Source organism: Mustela lutreola, chromosome 9 (genome assembly GCF_030435805.1).
Source record: "Mustela lutreola isolate mMusLut2 chromosome 9, mMusLut2.pri, whole genome shotgun sequence".
In the NCBI taxonomy this organism is placed as follows: domain Eukaryota; kingdom Metazoa; phylum Chordata; class Mammalia; order Carnivora; family Mustelidae; genus Mustela; species Mustela lutreola.
The window spans coordinates 74,316,251-74,339,920 of NC_081298.1; the positions used below are offsets into that span (position 1 = coordinate 74,316,251).

General features: G+C 36.0%; 1 protein-coding gene across 26 annotated transcripts in view; it reads right to left on the bottom strand.

Annotated features, from left to right (window-relative positions):
* The window catches only part of NRXN1 (neurexin 1), a 1,178,968-nt gene that overhangs the window by 40,845 nt on the left and 1,114,453 nt on the right, over window positions 1-23,670 (bottom strand). Inside the window, exon 1 of one of the 26 annotated variants that reach the window (XM_059134799.1) lies at window positions 14,420-14,622. The exons of the other annotated variants lie outside the window; for them this stretch is intronic. Within the exon in view, the coding sequence (XP_058990782.1) occupies window positions 14,420-14,452 (33 nt within the window). The 5' untranslated portion in view covers window positions 14,453-14,622. Of the gene's footprint in view, window positions 1-14,419; window positions 14,623-23,670 lie in introns of those variants that run through there. 26 annotated transcript variants of the gene reach the window in all.

Below are 23,670 nucleotides of genomic sequence, written 5' to 3' on the forward strand. Positions count from 1 at the left end.
GTTGCTGCTGGTTATGGGACCTTGTAACGCGGCTCCTAGTGATTTAGGTGCATGAGCATTAGAGCCAGAGTTTAAATCTGGAGTTAGCAGAACTTGGATGACTGATTTAACCTCTCATTTGTAAAATGGGAAGGATGCAGTATCCATCTCTGCAGTGTAGTTGTAAGAATTGGGAAAATCATGATCAATGAAGTTCTTGATGCATAGTAAACACTAAATAAATCTTGGCTATTCTTGCCCTCTAACTATATAAGACACACACACATATGTTACCCAGCATGCCAGGGGGCAGCATGTTTTTTGCTAAAGTGGGCAAAACCCCAATATCCTAATAACCACAATAAGCAGACTCTTCCACATTTACCCTTGCCTAGAGTACTGTGAAGTAGTAGGAGGAAAAAAAGCCAAATATTGGAAGGAGAATGTAAATGTACTTTCCCCCTGAATGTTCTATTTTGCTTTTCAACTTTCAAACTCCACTTTATTTCAAAACATACTCCCAACTATTCCAAAGCATTTTCAAGTTGGAAAGCCTTCTTTTTTGTTTCACAATAAGCTAACTGCAGGTGCAAACTCGAAGGAGACAGACCTTGGAAATTTTAAGTACGTTGCCATGGCAATGGTTTGCAAGAATGTGTATGAGTTTCATCTTAGCTCTCAAGCATTCAACTGAGTTCATATGTGGAGGTTCAAATTGCTAGGCACACAATGTTTGCCATTCATTGTGTCTTGAAAGGCTTGGAAATAACTGTCTCTGTTGCTTATAGCAACTAGAAACCACAAAATACTATCTATCTATCTAGCTATGCAAATGTAGAGATCTAGTCATTCATTATCTGCTCTTAGCTGGCCATCCTCACCATTTTGGCTGCTCTAAAGGAAGCTGTATACATAAATACAACAATAAACACTTTCCTCATTGTTGCAAACACAGAGTTGAATTCTCAATATGAATTAACTGTAAAACTTTTCTATTGAATTTTCATATTAATTTTCTCATTCAAAATGAACATATCCTTAAAGAAGCATGATAATTATTTAGGGATGCTCAATTAAAGAAAACTTTCAGTCTAATGAAATGTGGAGGATCTTTTTAAAAGGGTCCTGTCCAAGAAGGCAGGAAAGAAGAAGTCTGTAATTCTAGTCATTAAATCAAATGCTCCCCCGCCCTTGAAAAAGCAATACCACCACCACCACCACCATCACCAAGAAGACATACAAAAGAAGTAATTTTGTCTTGTTTGAATCATCATTACCTCAATAGTTCTTAAATGGTTCAGTTGATGCTTCTAAACTAAATCCTCCACAATAGTTTCATGATTCATTGGCAATAAAAGCAGTGATTACTTGACAAAAGCATCCCCCCCTCTCAAATGGAATCCACAGAACATTAAAAATGCAAAGTTTTAAAGTTATCTCTTTGGTCTAAGAAATAATTCTTAACAAATTCTCTTCAAAATTTAAGGCTCTTTCCATGTAAAATTGTACTCTGCAAATTAAGTCAATATTTTTTAAAAAATTCATTCACTAGCAAAGAAAAAAAAAAAAAAGCTGGATTTCTAAGATTGCATATTTTTTAGTATTCCTAGCAAAAGCTTTTGCTGCAAATGATCCATCATGATAAAAAGTGCCCCACATAAAATGAGGCCACCAGGGACCCCACTATCTCCTGTATTTGATTACCAACAAAACCTTCACAAAAATGTTATTAGCTACCAAAGCATGGCAGTTACAAGTCCACTTTGCTGCTTTAACTTTGACCTGTCCTCCAAAACACACACACACACACACACACACACACACACACACACTCATTCTAACCCCCACACTCCTGGATTTAACAGCTTGTTGATGTACTTTAAAACTGCAGTGGTCCTCTCCTCACCTCCCCCATTCTAAAAAAGCCTACAGGGATTCTGGAAGTAAACAAACGAGAACACAATAATCAGCTATGCATACTGTCAAGTGGATCTAAAAAGAAGAACAACCCAGAAAACACAACAATCAGCAGTTTCAAGCTCTAACAAGAATCTACATTGAGTTCCCATTTATTTTAAACAAAAATAGATTAGGTCTTTTGAAAAATGTTCACTGCAGTTTCCAAGGAAATAGGGCACATCAGCTAATGGGTCTTTTACATCTCTAATTTCTATGATGCTGATATAGTAGAAAAGTCTTTGATGCTACAATCTTCCCAAATAATTTCTGTTCTCCTCTTCTATAATCAGATTCATTCCCAAAGTAAGTAGTATTGAAAATTGTCCCAAAGTGGATACGAAACAGGTAAGTGGACTAAAGCACATGCTCTGACCCTCCCCATTCACAAACCCCCAAAACCTCACCTCAGTAGTTTTATAGCTGGTAACTAAATTAGTATAAGCATTAAGGGCAAAATGGAAAGGGAAACAAATTTCTAAATTATCTGCTGTGTATGTGTGTGAATGGGAGAGAGGGGGCATTCAATTCTTTGGATGTACCAATTATATAACGTGTAGCTAAATCTCTGGGAGTCTTTAGAGATGACAGCTGAGCACCTTCTCCCCCTTGCCAACCATGCTGAATCTAAACTATGAAGCAACATGGATTACCTATAGCCTATACATGCATTGTGTGAAATAACCAGTAATGCTCCCACGGACAGTCAATGCTCCCTTTACCTATTATAAAGACAATATTATAGGATGAGAATATCTGAGTTTTTGAAAATCCAGAATTATGACAAATTGGGTCAATTCAACTACCTTAAAACTTTTTTTTGCTTCAATTCTCTTCTCTTTAAGTTAGTAGAGCAACAGGGACCTACTTTATAAATTGAGAATGAAAGGTGAGATGTCTGAAAGTGGTCTGGGATAGGACACAGCATTCTGAACCAACCAGGAATTCCATCATTACCTACGCCATGGACCTGGGGCAAATCACTCTCCATGTCAATGTAAATAGGTTGGATTTGGTTAGACCCCTCAGATCCCTTTGAAATGTAATAATCGGGCACCTACATAGCACAGTTGGTTAAGTGTTCGCCTTTGGCTCAGGTCATGATCCAGGGGTCCTGGGATCAAGTACCGCCTTGGGCTCCCTGCTCAACAGGAGGCCTGCTTCTCCCTCCCCCTCTGCCTGCTGCTCCCCCTGCTTGTGTTCTCTCTCTCTCTTGTTTACTCTCTCAAATAAATAAATAAATTAAAAAAATAATAAAATGTAATCATCAGTGGTAACACAGTGGTAATGGTGCAGTTCGTATTTTGATTGTGGTAGTGGGTGCAGGAAGCTATACATGTGATGAAGCTGCACATACACACACAGGCACATGTAATTAGTGAAATCTGAAAAACTCTGTGATTTGTAGCAATATACTATTCTGGTTCTGATATTGGACGACAGTTATATTAAGATGTTAACATGGGGAGAAGTTGGATAGATGGTGTAGGGGATCTCCCTGTGTTTTCTTTGTAACTATCTGTGAATCTGTCATCATTTCAAAATTAAAAGTCTTACAAATATGAAAATATATGCACACCTACATAAATACAATAACCTTTGATTTCATGAAAGGCCTTGCAGCCACATACGAAACAAAAACATACAGGGCCTGATGCTTAACCAAGGAAGTGAAATTTATTGGTTCTAAACAATTTACTTTCCAGCTAAATGTGATAGTTTCTATCTAAAACAATTAGTGGTATTATGGTAGCTAAAATATTGACTATTTCACCATGATTTGAATTGTCAGATGATGGGTCACTGCTAGTAATACCATTTTTGCCTACCTTCCGTCATTTATCTTTGAATATTGAATCCTAAGGATTAAGACACCCAAAAAAAAAAAAATCCCAATATTTTCAACCATAACAAATATTATACCCTTAATTTAAAAGAGAAAATTAAAACAAAACACACACACACACACACACACACACACACACACACCCTAAACAAACCCAGCACAATTAAAAAGGAAGTATCAGGGCTTTACTAAAAATTAAATTTCTAATATTTATATCCTCAGGACTCTGGTTTCTGTCCAGTTAACTACTGCTACAATGAGTAATCTTACTTTCCATTCCTCAAATCTACAGAATTCTATCCCTCTAAGAATTAAATTGTGTTCAATATATTTCCTTCCTTTTCTTTTCTTTCTTTCTTTTTTTTTTTTAAATGTGGGGCTTGAACTCATGACCCTGATGATCAAGAGTCATATGGTTAACCAACTGAGCTACCCAGACACCCCTCAGTATAATTCCTTTCAATGTCACAGAATTCAGTTAGTTCTCTTGACTTCCATGATGTTTAAAAATAATGGCTAATAACTCAGCAAATTTATATCCAGATATTGGTTTCAAAATTTGACTTTTAAGTGACACAAATGGGACAGAAGAAAGCAACAGATGCCAGTAGCATCCTTCTGATAGAGACAAATTAAAAGAAGAGAGACAAAGCGAACAGGAAATTTAAAAAAAAAAAAAAGAGGAAGAAGAAGAATGAGCAGAAGAAGGAGTAAAGGAGAAAAAAGTTTCCTCCACCTGTTTGGAAAGTGGGAGGGTGTCTCAGTTCATTTTCCAAGTGAGACCAATGGCAGAGGTCTTTCACACTTAGGAAAGTAAGATTAATGCCTCACTCAGTGAGATGTGAAATAGGTCTTGGTTCCAAAATTCTAGAAAGGTGTTTAAGAGGGGGAAATAAAGCATTAGAAAATATGCAAGTAAAAATAAGACAATCTGTCAAACCAGCTCTGCCCCAGGATTAACTAACTCAGTGGAGTCTTAAGGCTTTAGCTGTCGGTGGCAGCAAAGACCTCACTCCCCTTACACACCGAACCCTAAGACACAGAACAGAGAAGCGGGCAGTAGAGGAGTTTCCTGCTCTTGAATATTTCTTCACCAAATCATAGAAGATAAAACAAACAGAAGCAATTTCTCAGGGCTTTAACTAAAATGGGCTAAGAATGGTGAGTTATCAGATGAAATCCTGTCAGAACCCAGGTATACTTTTCCAAAAATTAATCCTACCTGCTACAGTAAATTTGAGGTGGTAAGAGGAATTACTCCCAATAAAAGAACAAAATATAAAATAGCTGATTAGCCAAGAAAGACACCAAGCGGGGGCAACTGGTCATGTGTTCCAGAGCTGCCCAAACCAAATCCAAGCCTATACTTCACACTGCCAATAAGGGAAGGAGCTGGCTGAGGAGCGTGGGCTACCACACACCTCCTAACGCCTTGCCCTTCTTCACTCTCCTCGGTGCCACAGTGCTTATTGAGCTTTGCTGGGTCTAGAGTTCGCTTGAAAGTTCAAGTGCTTCAAGTTAACTGTGTTCTGGGAGTCAAATCTGTGCTAAGATTATATTAAGAGCTAAACCTCTACTGTACATATCAACTGGTACTCCAAAATGCTGGTTTCCCAGAATATCCACCAAATTCTGTGTTTAGATGCTGATAACAAATAGAAAAAAAATAAAATAAAAATGCAATCACTGCACCTTCTATACATTAAGAAGTCTTGAAATTATAAATGTCAAGATTCTAATTTTATTTGCCTATGTCTAAAAATATTTCCCTGCTAATTATTTCAAATTACTATAGACATTTTGCAAGCTATATTAGATTTTATATATAAATTGTGAACATCCATAAAAATAATTTGTCCTACCCATCTAATTTTTTGTTCCCAATCTAGACCCACTTTCCTTTTCATGTTTATAGAGAAATGCTTACAAAGTCTTGTGCTCCGAGGATCTCATTTGGCACTTATCAAACTTATTTTTTCATAAATCTTTATCAGCAATGAGAATTTTTCTCAGACCGTGTTGTTGATTGCTTATGTCACCACTTTTCCTTCCACTTCCATTAGAAGCCACAGGGCACCTTACTTCTTAGAGAAGAATGTGAAGCTGATTTGGGGATGAAGGACTTTTAGTTCAGAGTATGCACCACTTTATAAAATATTTATTGATACAAAACCTAAAAATATACATGGTAGGTACAGTGTTCATGTGGCTAATTATTTAGTAGATTCAGCCCATGATTTTATACCACAGGGTTCTTATTAGGAATACCACAAAGGGAATCAGAGTTTCTTGACACATGGTAATAAATATTTTCACTCACAATGAATAATTTAGCTCTTTTGGCATTCATTGTATGAAAAATAGATTTGAAATAATTTCAAGATCTCTTAGCAAACGTAGAAGTTCTGGCACACAAGAACAGGCAGTATGGGGCTCCTTCCCTTTGTTTTCACAGAATTTTGCTTGCTTTTATGATGCACACACTGCAAAATTTTTCCCCATTTGTCAAGATGATGTTGAAATGAAAAGATATTGTTTCTTCTATAGCATTTCCTATTGTGGGTTTCTGTAATTCCAAATCACTAATTCTCTGCAATTTACCAGCCTTGCCCATAGAATGCTAATGAGCCTCTATATTCTTGATTGTGGAAATGGAAAAGGAGCTTTCCCTCAAATTAATGCTAGCCAAAACTGGAATTAGTTTCACACTAGTCTCAAAATGAAAATTCCCGTAAGAGAATTACATATATAAAATCATCTAAAATTTCAGGGGGATGATTCAACAAAATGAAAAGCAGTGCATGTTTTAAGACCACTTGTCTTTGAAAACTTTTCTTCTAAAGGAAATTCACATTTATCCATACTCCAAAATCATAATGTATTAGAGCTACAAAGCCCTCACCTTATAAATGGGGAAGTCAAGTACCAGAAAATTAAGTAGATGGTCTTCATCTCACCAATAGCAGTAAAAATTTCTCCAGTTCGGTCTCTTTACATATGTCCATTAAAAGAAAATGTTTTAAGATTAGATAAGCCCCTCAAATAACTCATTCATGATGGGGTATGTTGAATGAGGCAAACTGAGGGTGGCTGTAAAGGTCTAAAGTTTAGTCTAGGCTGAAAATGGCATAAATTTCCCATGGAAACAAAAAAGAGAATCTTAGACTAACTTCAAAATAAAACCGACATATATAAGGGTGTAAAGAAAAAATAGATATAAACAAAAAGGACTATATTTCTGTTAACTGTCTTTCCTCCTAAAATACTTGAATGAATGTTTCAAAGTAGAAATTCTGGGTGGTTCAGTGAAAAGGATTCTCTTAGGTATTGATGGGATTCAAATGTTGAAATTTTCCAAATATAGTCTGATGACACTCATTGCCAGAAATGTAAAAAAAAAAAAAAAAATCACTTCTCCAAGAGCATACTGAATGAATGTTAATTTTTTAGCACTGGCAAATAAAAAATGCTTAAATAAAACATTAATATTAGGGTAGGCTGGATGAAGACTGAACTCTGATTGCAGCATTTCTATGTATTTAAATCAGAGCTCTTATTTAAAAACCTAAACATAAAAGATGCATACTAATCTGATCAAATCTTATATATTACATATGAGTCGGCCAAAGTGGTATTTATAAAATAATTCTCTTTAAAAAGATGCAGATACATTCATAAAGGAAAAAAAAAATAATTGCCACAACCACAACAAAGTAACCTGTAAATCCCACTCCTCTTTGTAATATTTATAGAAACAAAGCATGTATTGTCCTCACTTGTATGACATGTCTTTGGAAATGTCCTTACACTGTAATAAGCAAAGCATCTACTTTTCTACTGCATCTTATCATTTTAGAACTTTGTCTTTCTTCCTAAAGTACTACAAAGAATTGAGCATCATTTAGGGGAATTGCTAGGTAGAGAGAGAGAGAGAAAGGGAGAGAGAGGGGCTAAAAATCAGTATTTACTTTGTTATTGCATCACGAGCCTTCTGTTTAAAATGATACCATCTGCTCAGTTGAAATTTCATGGGCTATGTGTGAAACCACAAAGTCAAGAATCTAGGAAGCCCTTGTTGCATGGATGCCTTCAAACACTGACCTAAGCTTACCATATCTAGCTTGAGATTTCGAAAAGTAATTAAGAAGTATTCAATTTGAGAGTTTGCACCTATGTATCATTTCAATCAGGACTCATGACTGGTTCATGAAGTTTCCCATAATTATTCACTGTATTTTAAACCACTTACTGAGGAAACAATAGTATTGATAACCATTTCAATAACACAACTAGACTGTTCATGTAATTATCACTATTCAAAACTGTTTCACTCAAGGCTAAGCCCTGGCTTTCTTCCTATACCATCTCCATTCTACTTTCTTTAGAGTGGGTATCATTCAAAAAGAAAGTAGAATCAAAGAAATGGAAGGAGAATCAGGCAGATTGAAAATTACTGCTGGAGTAATTTACAAACACATTCGATTTACAAACACACTCAAATTACAAACACACATGTAGCCTGACATAGTTATACTTACTCTAAAGTGTCTAATTTACTACTGGAAAAATGACTCAATACTTCAAATCATCCCATCAGTAAAAGAAAACCAATTTCTTACACTATAAAGGAAAATGTTTAGCAGTGAGGGCTGCTTCTAATGAATAAAGAGAATGAAAACCAAATATGTAGGTGATTTTTAAATCAAAAGTGTTGTACTTATTTTGCATTTACTTTTATTACTCACAAAACCTAAAGACTGGCTTTTAAGAAATCAATATGCTGTCCTGAGAACATGTAGAACAGGAAACAGCCACCTTGAGTGATTTTGAGCAAGCTACTTGGAACTTTGCTTCCTGTTTGAATATCCTTGGTGTCCTACAGCACTTCAGAGGCTGATACTGGTGTGATGGGGTTTGTCGCTCCCTAATGTGATCTGATTTTGTGCTATTTTATTTTGTGACTGTATAACTAGGGTTGCTTAAACAAACACAAGGAACATAGAGCAGAATAACATCCATGCACCTGCTTAACCCATAGTGACCTCTCCTTTCTCCAAACTACCATGAAGTATATGGCAGATGTGTAGCAAATATGTGTTCATCCATGGATACTACAGGGTAAAACAGTTCAGCCTTCAGTACTCTAGTTTTATGTGTTTGTCCTGACTGTTCAACTGGACTTTCAAGGCAAGAGATAATCTTATTTTCCTCTGAGGCATCCATCACTAGGAGTTTGGTACAGATCAATCAACCAATAGGTATCTTAACAGATCTTAACTATCAAATGTATGAAAACCACTGAGATAATTGCTTATATAATTGTCAATATTCTGGAAAGAGACAATACACTTCCTAAGAAAACTGCTGACAAATCGCGGGGTAGCTGTTCTTCCTGGAATTTCTAGTTTGTTAGATGTATCTTTTAAATCACTTACTTAGCAGCTAAATATTTAGCAGTGTTTTTATACAGAAACATAGTACATTTAACTCTGAAAATCTTGTAGTCCTACTAGAAAGCCAATGAATAGATCCCCTCAAATCTAGTTGTGCTAATTAAGCAAAGTCATGATATATAATTGAAAAGAATGATTTTTAAGTCACTGGGAGGGTAAATGGTGTAGAAAGCAGATCTAGTCATGCAAGGTGACCCATTATCCAGACAGTTAACACATGAGTAATTGAGAATTGACACCTAAGGCTATACCCATGCAACTCCAAAATAAGGAGCTTTTAAAAAGAAAACTCCCATGTAATACTGATTTGACAATAAAATAGTAATATTTTGAAGTCACAAGATAGTTTGAGTTTTATATATTTATATAATACATACTTTATTATATATACATAGTATTTGCATATGTAATCTATTTTTTGTATATAAAATGAGTATTTTTCAGCATAAGCAAATTTATTTCACTGTACAATTGATTGGGAAGGCATTGTCATTGAAGCTCTAGCAGTTTTTTCAATCTGAAAAATGTGTAAAGATCAGATAGGTGAAGCATTTTCCGATAGCATTAAGCCCCCACTTTATCTATGAAGTTACCAATATATTTAGGCTGTGAACTTATATGATATTTTTGGTCAAAAGTCTGACATATGCTGAGAATCAAGATTGTGGTATCCTACAAAACTCATTGTGTTCTTAAAAAAAAAAAAAAGCAGTGGAAACAAAGATGAGAACATACAGATATCTTTGAAAGACTAATTTCTTTTGGTCTCTTATGATAACATTCAAGTCATTCTTACCACTGTATTATAGTTGTGGGAAAAGAATAAGAAAAGTATTTGATTCTTTCTATTATCAAGAAAATAATTATACTGTGGCTTCACAGGCAGAATACACACACACACACACATATATATACATATATATATATTCACAATGCAAACATATATATACACACAACATATATATACATACATGCAAATATACCTACAATGGAATATTACTCAGCCATAAAAAAGAAATTATCATTTGTAATAATGTGGACAAATCTAAAGATTATAATGCTAAGTGAAATAAGTTAAGGAAAGACAAATACCATATGAATTCATTCATATGTGGAAATTAAGAAACAAAACAAATGAACAAAGAAAAAAGAGACAAACCAAAAACAGACTCTTAAATATAGAACAAACTGGTGGTGGTCAGAGGGGAGGTAGGCAGTGGAATGAGTGGAATAGGTGAAAGGGATTAGGAGTACACCTATCACGATGCGCACTGAGTAATATTTAGTATTGTTGAATCACTGAATTGTACACCTTAAACTAGTATAACCCTGTACGTTAACTATACTGGAATTTGAAAGACTGAATTAAAATTTTATATACACACATACATATATATGTATACATCACACAACAATGAAAACAAAAATATGTAACTGATTTTGTAAAACAGTTCTGAGATAGTTACAAATGCTTAATCAAGTGAAATCAGATGAAAGTAAAAATTTGAGGAGGACATGGTAATGTATAGTGATAATCACTCATAATTTATGACCCCCAACAGAAAACATCTCATATCTTTTTTGCTTTTCCCTGGTTATTATGCAGTTTGGACTCATACTGGCTTAATGTGTGAAGGGAAACTAGAGATACCCATGGGTTTATAACTTTCTCTTATAAGGAACAGTGTTAGTGGATATACTCAAAATTGCATTTCTACTAGATATTACTGTGCATGGCTCCATTCTTTGTGCCACGGTGATGAGGGAAGGGAGTCTTCAGAAGATTCAAATATCAGTTGTCAAGTAAATGTACATAAGGTGTCAGAAAGTAAAAACAATCTTCCCAGGTCAATATGGTAACGTTTAGTAGAAGTCAAAGAAATTGAAAGCCTAAATATACACAAAAATGTATAAAGCAGAACTTGGTGTCATTATACTTTGCTGAGTTTATACATAGCTTATTGTTTAGTAAAACTGAGATCTGGAGCAAATGGCATTTGAATCCACAAATGACAGGTAAAACTGCAGAGAAACAAAAAATGGGAAGGAGAGGAAATGGGAAATGAAAGAGAAGACTGAATAATAAAATGTACCACTTGGTCCAAGTGAAATTAAACATCTACTAACACTATTCACCTATGCATTTTGCTAGTTCTCATTAATACTGAAATTAAGAACACTAATTTTGACTGGGAAGAAATTTTGTTTCAAGTGAATTATTTTCCAAATGGGCAGAGTGTAAGCTTAGTTCTCAAAACATTTAAACTTAATATAGACAAAGGTTGAAAGTCCCTGGCTACATGTTTTCTTCCTCCATTTGGAAACTGAAAAGTGTAAGCCAAGAGGGCTTTTCCCATCAATTAGCACTCTGCCTACTGCAGCCATCATATAGTTAATTGATTGCACTTGTAGTTTATAAATGCACCCAGATGCTGTGGGATGAGCACATTTCGTAAATTAAAGGAGCATATGGAAGGCACACAGACAGTAACATTTCATCATAACTACCCCAAACATCCTTAATATGCAATGCTACATCACTAATTACTATGTAAATATGTAAGTGTTTCCCTGCTTAATGTCTTGGTGAGAAATTTGTTTGGCAGTGGAGTCCAAATGCAGTTTTGACTGGCCATTTAATACCACTTCATACTCTCCTAGTTTCATCCCATTTTGCCTGGAAGGAGAATGTGGCTCTCAGCCTATTAGGCAACCTTGATTGTGCTAAGTCAGTGAAAGTGTTTATTCTTTCTCAATGGGTCATCTTACTTAAGGAACACCTGTCAAACCTCCAAATTATAAAAATCTGTCCAAAGTTCTGTCTGCAGGCACTCTTTCTTCCTGAAAACATTAGATGGAATTTGCCAAGTGAAGAATGTTCTGCTGTTTGCAGACTCTTTCATTAATTTCTAAGAAAAGGGCAAAGAAGAAAATGACTGCATTAAAGTATGAGAAACTGGCTTAATTATTCAACTATGGGGAAATTAGTATCAATGATCTGAGTAAACGATCTTAAATACCTCAAAATGTCAAAGGTGAAGGCTTCATTCTCTGATCTAGGTCATAGTTCTTTGTCAAGCCAAGGTTGAAAAGGTAAGTTACATGTCTCTACATGCAACATGGCAAAATCTCCTTCATAAGTGGAAATTCTCTCCATATACAAGGTCCACCAATGGCATGATTAAGTGAGCTATAGGTGACTCATGGATCAGAAGATGTATATTTAAACTTTTAAAATTTGTATTTTATTGGTAGATTTTGGCAGGGTGATTTTGGTCAAATTCATTTGTACTCAGGACTGGAAACAGTGTCTAAGTTCACCTTAAAATTTTGGAAGAACTATTAAATTTACAGAATTCAAAAGTAAATTGATTTTCATTTTTCCCCCAGTCCTATGGCCATTCTGAGTAAAGACTGTGCCCAGTTCTCTGGGCAGGTGGGTGACAGAAAGCTTGATAGAGGATTCTGAGAGAATAATTTCATTTTAGAATTTGAACTGGGCATTGGTAAAACTTCCAAGCTCCATCATAAAAATCAACAAATACTTAAATAAGCCATGCAAAGTTATTCTAGAAACGAACATCTATTTATAAGCCGGAAGCAAAATAATAGTAGATTAGTCAGCATGGGCTCTTAATATTTTCAGAACTGAAAGCTTAACTTAGGGAAAAAGTTAGCAAACCCCACAGATGCTTGAATCATCTAAGGTCTGGTATATAAGTTTAGTAGTTACTGCCACATTTATATTTATACCAACAACTCAAATAATATAATAGCTTAATTTTAATTTTGTTCCCACTTTTCCTTTACAGGGCAAAGAGAAAAAGATTACAAATAACCCCAAACAGAAAACACACCATTTATAATCTGGTAAAGCAACTTCTCTATTCATGAGATTTCTTCCCTACTCTGTGAAGCAGGGGCTACCTAGTTTGATGGAAAATATTTGTTACAACAGACATGACATTCCATCTCATAATTAAAGGAAGATACAATCAGGAGTTCCCTTGAAAAGAAAGGGCAGGCTTTCTTCACTATCAAGAGGACTCTTCCCCTCCCAGCGCCCCTTTTCTGATGTGCAATCCCTTCTGTTCTCCATCTGCTCTGCCCCCACCTATTGTCTCCACTCACTGCCAAGCATGCCAATCCCATCTGGCCATACTCTTGCTTCTGCTGGCTCTAATTCCCAGGGGCCTAGGAAATACTTGAATGCCAAGGCTCTTCCCCTCTTCACGAGAATAAGGACTTAGCTAGGAGGGTATCAAACAATGCCCCAAAGAATTCACACACACACGAACATGCACATAATCTCTCGCATACACAAACAGCAGTTGTAGAATCCTTTCCTAGGCTAACATTACAAAAACATATGTTTCAAAATTCTTTCACCTCGATGCACTTTTAAAAATTAAAATCTTACTATCTTGGAAGTAATCAAAATTATATTTCAAAAATATCAACTTTCATTAATCCCAGACATGCATTTTATTCAGAAAGCAGAAGTAATTAGTGTAAGTAAATGTTATTTAAATCTTACCATCGTGAAATATTTCCATTAGTTAATCAGGTTTAATCGTTGACCACTAATACATTTTCTGTTGTACCAAACATACATTTAATTCAGGCATTCCAGCTTTGCAAATTCTCCACAAAAGCCCACTCTGCCGCAAAAGCATGCATGGTCAGAATCTAATCATATTTAGGAAAAATTATCACCAAGTCATTAACAATAATAAGCAGTCTTGCAAGTATTGAAAGCAGCTTTTATTCATGCTTTTACTTGAACCAACTTACTACGTACACACACACACACACACACATATATATATACATATGTATATATGTATACACACACACACACACAGTTCTTGGTTGTTTTTGCCACAAGCATGCTAAAAAACCTCTGAAGCTCACAAAAAGCAGCAAACAAAACTAGAAGCAACCATGCTCAGGGTTTAAGGACATCAAAAAATTAAAGCAACCTTTCTACATTTCATACAGAGCGTGCATAAATTTCACATGCAATCTCCAAAAATAAATATTGTAACATAAATCTTAAAATTAGTTTAAGCAAAAGAGTTTATTCTTATTTTCATTATTATTGTTCTTAGGCTTCTGGTATCTTAAACCCTGCATGCTGCAGTTCTAAGCTGTGCTGAGCACCGGCTGTGAGAGAAGAAGCTACCTGCGAGTTTTCACAGTGCCATCTCATATCCATGTCTGTCTGGCTACCCTGCGTGCTTAGAGCTTTTTTCTTAATTCTTAATGGAAATCCTAGGAAATTTAGTCCATCCTCTGAAATCAATACTGGTGACAGGAGAGCTCCCTGACTCAGTGGGAGATCAAGATGATAAATTGCCTGCGCATCAGCCTGGCCTATCAGTGCCCTGCACACAGATGGGCGAGAAAAGACACAGAAAAGGCTCTATCAGTCACGTGTCACCGAGGAGCCAATGGCTGACTCGCTACTGCAGGAAGAGATGCTGCAGTTCCGTCTGCAGTTGACGAGGCTGTTGGTACACAGCCCAGCCCGCGCCCAGCTCAAAAAGTCTAGGCATCGCTGCTGTTGAATTTGCTCCCTGGCTGTGACTGCATTAAAGAAGGGACATCGCTCTAAGTCCGACCCAAATAAAGAGCTATTTTCATGCACAGGGAATTCTCTCTCTATTACTTTCTAATCCATTGTGATCACACAACAGAAGGGAAACTTTTTTTTAACACCTCGACCCTTAATCTCTTATGTGCATCCCTTCAGATAATTATTATGTTTTCATCTAATATTAAATTAGAAGCTTATATTGTGCAATTAGCATGCAACCCTACAGAATCGCCGCAAAGCTTTTTAATTGTAATTATAATTTTATTTCCAAGTTAACGAGTGACTTTTTTTTTTTTTTGAATGCCAAGTTTATAATGAGTGTTTTTATGGGATGATTTTGTAAAGGCAATTATGCAACAGTAAGAAGTATATTATTATGCTTTTCTGCCAATTAGAACTGCTCCTCTTTAAAGACAATTTAAATCCCAATAAGTATACCATTTTATCAATCATTAAAAATAAAAAATCAAACAAGCACCAAAGGATATACATCTTATTTCCTAAAGCCTGAACAACAAATGTGTTATACAGTGATGGAAATAGGGACTTATTTTTTGTCTTTCCTTTTATTTATTTATTTAAAAAATTTTTTTTTAAATTTATTTGACAGACAGAGATCACAGGTAGACAGAGAGGCAGGCAGAACGAGAGGAAGGAAAGCAGGCTCCCTGCTGAGCAGAGAGCCCGATGCGGGGGCTCGATCCCAGAACCCTGGGATCATGACCTAAGCCGAAAGCAGAGGCTCTAACCCACTGAGCCACCCAGGCGCCCCTGTCTTTCCTTTTAAATTTGAAATAATTCTTTCAGAAGCAAAGGCTCCACATCTGGAATACCATATGGAATCATATCCCCTAATACATCTGCTTCCATTGATCACTGAATAATAACCAACATGTTGCATAGTTCTTTAAGGTAACTGAGATGTTTGTATCCAGTCTGACAGGTAAGGTTATAAGTGATGAGACTACAGTGTTTTTCAAATGGCAATATGATGGAGATTAAAAAAAAAATAAAAGAAGCTCAAAAGAAACAGTGAACAATCTTCAGGAACAACAGAAAGAGTACTAGGGCACCTCTCTTTATCATTTTTCATTGCCCAGTTTCAATTATACCCATGCATTTTCAAAGATTAACTTTATTGTAGAGTGACCCAACACTACTTAAACAAACAAACAAACAAACAAAAAATAGACGAGAATAGATACTGATAGATGTGCCCTCATCAGTAAATTGTCAGTGAGCTTTAGAATGCCGAAATTCCAAAGTTCATCTCACCTTGGGAACTATTTGTAAACACATTCTTAAAACACTGACCCTGCCAAGTTTTCTGCAAACTTCTTTCTGCTCTGTTGACTCTCAGGAACTAATAAAGCATTTTTCAAATTTTTAAAATACATATTGTTTTGTGTTCATTCTATTTATTTATTCAATAATAACATAATCCTCAACAATCAAACTTTACTTTTTTAAAGGAAAAAAAATTAAGGTCCAGAACACTTCTCATCAAAAAGAAAGCAATAATAATAAAACATCATCAAACCTACACATTGTAGTACTGTAATAGCCAAAAAGTAGAAACTATTTAGTCATCCATAATAAAACTGATCAGATAAATTATGGTACAGTCTTACTACAGAGATACTTTGCAGCTGTAGAATACAATGAGGTAAATTCAAATGTGCTGATTGAAGAGACCTCTAAGATGTAATGCTATTTAAACAGAAAAGGTGCAATTTTTAAATTGTTTGAAGTCTGTATATACACTAAACATACACACATGTTTACATGTGTAAATACACAGTTGCATGTGCAGAGGAAATTTCCAAAAAGACATGAAATATCAGTTAACAGTGGTTATATCTGGGGAGCAAAGCTGAGGTCAAAGGTGGGACTGAGACATGGTTTCATTAGCCCATTTTATATGTGTTTCATTAAGTCTAGGTATTTCCTAATTTAAAATTAACTAATTAATTAATATGATTGTTTAACTTAATGACTGCTAGATACCGGACCAAAAATGTTGAGAACATGTGTTCATTAAGAACACAGGCAGGTGTGGGCAAAAAGGAGCTGCCAGAGACAGGTTTGGCAATGTGAGATGAAGACCTCCACAAACCATATTCGTCTTCTACTTCTTTCCTCTCTGAATGCCTACAATAATAAAAACTTACAGGTGTCAAGAGTTTTACAATTTGTAGTGACAATTCACCTAAATTATCTCTGATTCTTAGAGGTAAGAACTGAGAAGTAAACGATTTGGCTAATTAGCAGAGCTTTGGGCAAATTAACCCCTCCAAGCCTTAGTTTTCTCAGCAGGATGCAATTAGCAAGAAGTGGCAGAGTCAACCATGAATCTTAATTTAGGATATTGTTTACTGCTGCTTGAAAGGCAAGATAATGTGCATGTTTTTTTTTTTTTTTTTTTTAACCAATAATGGTGTAGGCCTAAAGACAAAACAAAAATCACTTTCTTGTGTTTCCTACTTGGCATAAGCGTATTTTATCCAGGAGACAGAACTTGTCTTATAGATTCTACTGTTCATGCTCTTGTGGCTGTTGTTCAGAGTCCTAGGATTTTAAGAGATATAAACATTAAAAAAATATTGAATTGGTTAAATTCAGTCAAAGGATAATAATTTGCACATTTAAAGGATTTTTGTGTTTTATACAAAGTTATCCTAAACCAGTGGTTTATGGGGGGTTATTTTGTCCCCAAGGGGACATTTGACAATGCTCAAAAATAGTTCTAGTTCTCACACCTGGGGAGATGCTACTAGCATCTAGTAGGTATGGCCAAGAATACTGTTAAATCATCCTGTAATGCACAGGACAGCCCCTAAGACAAAGACTCACCTGGCGTGAAATGTCGATAGTGAGATGGAGAAACATGTACTAAATACTATGCTCTTCTACCTTACTTATAAAGAGGTTGAAAACAAGAAGTACTCTGTACTATGGGATGTATATTGCAAAGTGGCAAGGAAGAAAGTTTAAGGGGAGAAGAGAGGCAGACTGAGAACCGGGCCCTGGATTCCTTCAAAAGTAAGAAATCTTGGAAAAGAGGAAGAAAAAGCCAATGAGGTAGAGAGGGTAAGAGAAAGACTCCTAGAGTGGTGACCTACAAGCCCATGTAAAAAGCCTACGGTAGCAAAGACATTAGGGTCTTGTTCAAATGCTACAGACAGGTCAAATGATCCACTTTTCATAGTCTGTTGTCATTGTTGTTTTTTAAAGATTGATTGGTTGATTGATTGATTGATTGATTGAAGAGAGAGAGCATGTGCCCAGGAGCAGGGAGAGGGAGGAGGAGAGAAGCACACCGCTCACTGAGTGGGGAGCCTGAGGTGGGGGGGCTGGGTCTCATAACCCTGAGATCAGGACCTGAATCAAAATCAAGAGTCTGATGCATAGCCAACTGAGCCACCCAGGCACCCCTCTTAGTTTTGTCTTTAATTTAAATAAAAGATTTGAGAAATTAATCTCACTGAAATTAACAATACAAAAAGACTTGGGGCCCTTATTCCTCCTTATGTTTGGATTTTTACAGATGTGGCCAGAAAAGGTAGTATTTACAGGGACTACAAAAGGGCTATTTGGAGAATATATGAAGGGGGGGGCTTTCACGACCCTCGTTATACTTCTAAGGCTATTTACAGTTGTAGTTGCTTAAGAGTCCACAAAGGTGTACCTGTAAACAAGCAAGCGAACAAATGCTGTTTTGGACCATCCCACATCATAGTGTGCAGAAGAGGCAGACAGCCACTGCATCCCCCTAGAAACCATGTCTGCAGCCAGTCTTTCCATCCATAGACAACATTTCTGGGAACAGTGTTCTCAGGACAGCTTCAGGCGCTTTCCCGCTGTGACTCCTGTCAGGCCAATTTCCATACTTGGTCAAGCCTATGGTATCCAGGGTTAGTGTAACAGAGCTGAGACACACAGCCACCTGGATTACTAGGACACGGGGGAATTTTAGGTCAAATTAATGCTCTTTCTGATGTGAAAAATGTTGCAGGAAAACAGTAAAGAGAGAGGGGAAGGCGGGGAGAAGCTAGAGAGGGAAGGAAGGAGAGACAGAAGGGGGGGAGGGGGAGAGAGATAGAAGGAGGCAAAGACAGAGAGAAGGAGGGGGGAGGGAGAGAAAGAGAGAGAGGAAGGAAAGAGATCAGGTAAAAGCGCCACAGATCTACACATATAATTACATACTGTGTGGTGTGAATGAACACTGCATGTCATAATTCTCTTTAGAAAGATCTTTACAACTCCAAGAAGCTTCACGGCTTGCATAGTTCAACTCCTTCATTTTAGAGATGAAAGATTTCGATACAGAGAAATTAAATAATTTAGCTTGAATTAAGTGACAGTGGAATTCTTCCCAATCTAGTCAATGGGTGAACATGACATTGGCAAGTTTCAAGATACTTTAAAAAATCACCATGATTATCAACCAGAGTAAGACTTAGAGGAAGGGGAAAATGATGTCAAGTAAAAGACAAAGGCTGGCTTCAAAGACTCCTCTTTGCCCCAGTGATGCTGGATTAAGGCACTGAAAGCCCTGATTATCTAAGAAAGAGTACCATCGTCCAATGAGCATTTACAGGATATGAAACACAAAAGAAGTTTTGAGTCTCCTTCAGAAAAATATGCATGTCTGCTGAAGACTGTTTTTAATGTAAATACTCTTGTCTGTATTTGCACCACCAGTCATGATGAATGAGAAGCAGGATGCCTGGATGACTTTTAAAAGACATATGTCAGGAAGTACACTCTAGTTGTGAGAGAATATACGTGGGGAGATATTTTGGATCATTTACATTTTTTAAGAAAAGGGGAAAAATAGAAATGGTAGAAAACCATAGTAGATTATCTTGGTTTAAAATTTTTATTGTCTTTGCTTTTTCTCCGTATAATGGTAGTCCTAGTTTGATGCCATGGAGCATCATTAAATTTCTGTTAATTATTAATTTAATATTTGCAAGTACATATCAAATGTAGGATGTGAATTAATTTCTAAAAAAATCTGTATATTCTAAATCTTATATTTTTTCTGCTACTCTAATCTTATGGGTTTGTTTTTTACATTGATTATTTCTCTAGGTACATATGCTTTTTAAAAAAGTAAAAACACACAAAAAATGCCTCATATGGTCTTTTTGATAACACTCTACTCTAAAAGTTATTACACCAATACTAAAAATAAAAGAGGGACACCTGAGTGGCTCAGTCAGTTAAGCATCAACCTTCGGCTCAGGTCAAAATCCCAGGGTTCTGGGATTGAGCCCCAAGTCAGGCTCCCTGCTTAGCAGAGAGCCTGTTTCTCCTTCTCCCTCTGCCTGCCACTCTGTTTACTGTGCTCTCTCTCTCTCTCTCTGTCAAATAAATAAATAAATGAAATGTTTTTAAAAAATAAAAATAAAAGATTGAGGGGTGCCTGAGTGGTTCAGTGGGTTAAACATCTGATTTGGGCTCACATTAAGCATCTAACTTTGCCTTAGGTCATGATCTTAGGTTCATGGGATCTAGCTGTATCTGGTCTCCTGCATAGCAGGGAGTCTACTTCTCCCTCTCCCTCTCCCCCACACCCCACTAGTGTACACCGAGGACACATATACACTCTCTCTGTCAAATAAATAAATAAATACATAAAATCTTTAAAAATTAGAAAAATAAGAGAAATTGAGTCTCAGAGGGATTAAATAACATTTATACCCATGAAGCTAGCAATTGAAAGTCCACTGACTACACAACAAATGTTCTTTCCAAAGCAGAATTACTCCTTAAGCTCCACAGTTGTTCTGTAGGTTTAGTAAGCATTAGAACCAAGAAAGAAAATTGTTAAATATCCAGCTTTCTGGGCCCTTCTCGGGAAAATGGTTCTGTCTCTGAATTAGATGGATTCTGAAATTCAAATTGTAAATAAGCCTCCTACCTCCATAATTTAAAAACCTCAGGGTCATCTTAGAGTTTCAAATTCAGAATTCTTTTCCAAGAAAAGCCAGGTCAACAGGATTTCTAATGAATGGAAAGAGGAAGTTTTGTTGTTATTGTTGTTTTGTTTTGGTAAAGGATGAAATTTAAAAAGTGTTGTAGTAGGGTCTACCAAGAGAGAAACTTGAACAGAAAGCTGCACTGTAGTAGAAAATAAAAAATACAGGTGCTTTAGAGACATTCATTAGGAGACAGTTTCCCAAAATGGACTTCACAATGTAAAAGAATATTTTAGATGACTATATTTTTCAGCAAGAAAGACTGATGTGCCTAGAAGAAATATGCAACTAGTAACATTTTGAAGAACAGGATGATTCTTTTACGGCCACAGACAGATTTGGCTCTTGGCTGTCTCAGTCCCTATCACACTCCTGCAATTAGAAACCATGAATATGGAGAAATCCAGGCAGGCCCCTTTCATATATCCTAAAATCCATTTGGACTGAGAGGGGTTTTCTTAGGATGGTTCTCTAGACCTCTAGAGATAGGTAAATTTTCTTTTATGAGATCAGAATCTGCCAGAAAGCACATCAAAGCTTCCTCAATTGTTTAAGGCAGTAAATCCACCCAGAAAGAAATCCTCAGCCCGTTTCATGCACAACAGTGCTTCAGGAAGATGAAATGAGTGCACACTAGACAGAATTGTCTTCATTCCTTTCCTCCCAGCAGGCTTCTAAGTTGGCCAGTTTGGGGTCAAAGGGTAACAATGCTAAAGCATGCCCTTTTCAGACTAGTCTCTTTAGGATTTATACTGCTAGTCCTTACCTTGATTTTTAAAAATTTCCTGAAATTTTTGGGCTACTATTTATTTTTAAAAATTTTGACAGAAGGATGACTAGTTGTTCAACTTGATCCAAACTCAAGAGCTGAAGAACAAAGCTAATAAGGAACTGATTCTTTCATGATCTATATTTTTAAAGATATATTTATTTGAAAAAGAGAAAGAGAGAGAGAGCATGTGTATGCGCACATGAGCAGGGGGAGGAGAGAGAGAGAGAATCCTCAAGCACTCCCCGCTGAGCGTGGAGCATGATGTGGGGCTCAGTCTCACAAGGCTGAGATCACAACCCAAGCCCAAAATCACAACTCAGATGCTCAATCGACTGATTTACCCAGGTGCCCCTGATTCTTTCAGGATATTGTGAGTAGGAAAATTGCTTTGACCAAACAGACATTAGTGAGCAAATATTTTTGGTGCCTATTGATGAAAGGTGTTAAGCAAAAAAGCCATAGTCCATGGTCAAGTCTATTAAGAGTTAGGAAATAAAGAAGGAAGGAAAAAAAGGAAAGGAGGAAGGAAGGAGGGAATGAAAAGAACCAGAGGAAAAAAAAGAATAAAAAACTTATAGATGGTTCAAGTGCATTAATAGACTGTGAGAAATTTCTGCTTTTTAGTGAACAAAGCTTACCAGACATTTATCAAATGTAGGTCTCTTTTCTTCCTTTTCCTCCAATCCTCGATAATGGACCACACGATGGTATCTTAAGCAGTAAGAATGACTTAGAAGAGATATCTACACTGAAGTTTACACATGACTTCACAATCCTATATATGTACAGACTAGTCTCTTTAGGATTTATACTGCTAGTCCTTACCTTGATTTTTAAAAATTTCCTGAAATTTGCAACTAGTAACATTTTGAAGAACAGGATGATTCTTTTACGGCCACAGACAGATTTCCTGAAATTTTTAAAAATCCTGAAAGAACCCACATATTTACTTATCAAGAGTGAATATTTTCCATCAACAAAACTGTGAAACTTAAGCTGGAAACAAAGCTGATTTGGAATGTACATAACATTATAAGAGAAACAGTGAACAGAGAAATTCTCAACTGGTCACTCATACAAATATAATGTTATATGAGAAAATTCCAGCAAGCTGATAAAATTATTTCAGATGGACTCAATACTCTATAATAACGGTTTCCAAATTTAAGATGCTTAAGAATTAGAGTGCTTATAAAAAAATTAAAATGTTAATTTTCTGGACCCACCCTGATCTACTTAATTATAATTTCTAGGGATGAGCATGAAAACCTGCATGCTTATCAAAAACTCCAAATGATTTTGAAGCAGGATGTTTTAAACCTTACTCTGAGAAACACCCTTATGTACATCCCCACTCCAACCCCCTCCCGCTGTGACACCAGCTTTGGACATGTGAAATTATCCAGTTAAACTCCTAAAGCACAATGTGCTTCATTTTGAGGGACAAAAGGCTGGAAAATGTAGAGAGGGATTAGGAATTATGGGATGGATTGATTCTGAAAAGGCCCCCTAGAAGAGACTGCATTCAACTGGTCTTGAAAGGGGTAGAGTTCATTATTTTAGCAAAGTCATGGGACTGTAAAAGTGTTTTACTTTAAAATTTTAAAAAAATTATTATATAAATGATAACCTCCTTTATCTTTTCAGCTAGAGGACCTAGCAATACTTTTAGAACAAGTGAAATGGTCAATAAACATTAGTTCAATTAGTTAATGGTAGGACCACAACAAAGTCAATCCATTAAAAAAAAATTCATTCATAATCCTATGACCACCTTTACAAAACTTTTTGTTCTTAATGGTATTGTTACTGTTGATTTCATTTCATGTTCTTTTCCATTTCTTTCCTGTACACACACGTAATTTTAAATAGTTATAATAATAAAGATCTACTTTATTGTTTTATAATTTAATACGATGGCATATATATTTTCCACTTTGACTTGGAAAATCATTACTATCACTCTAACAATAATAGTCAAAATAGTATATTATAATTTACAGGACTATTTTGTACTTTTTTGGATAATAGATCCATCTCAATTTTGTATTTCTGTTATTATAAATAACACTTCACTT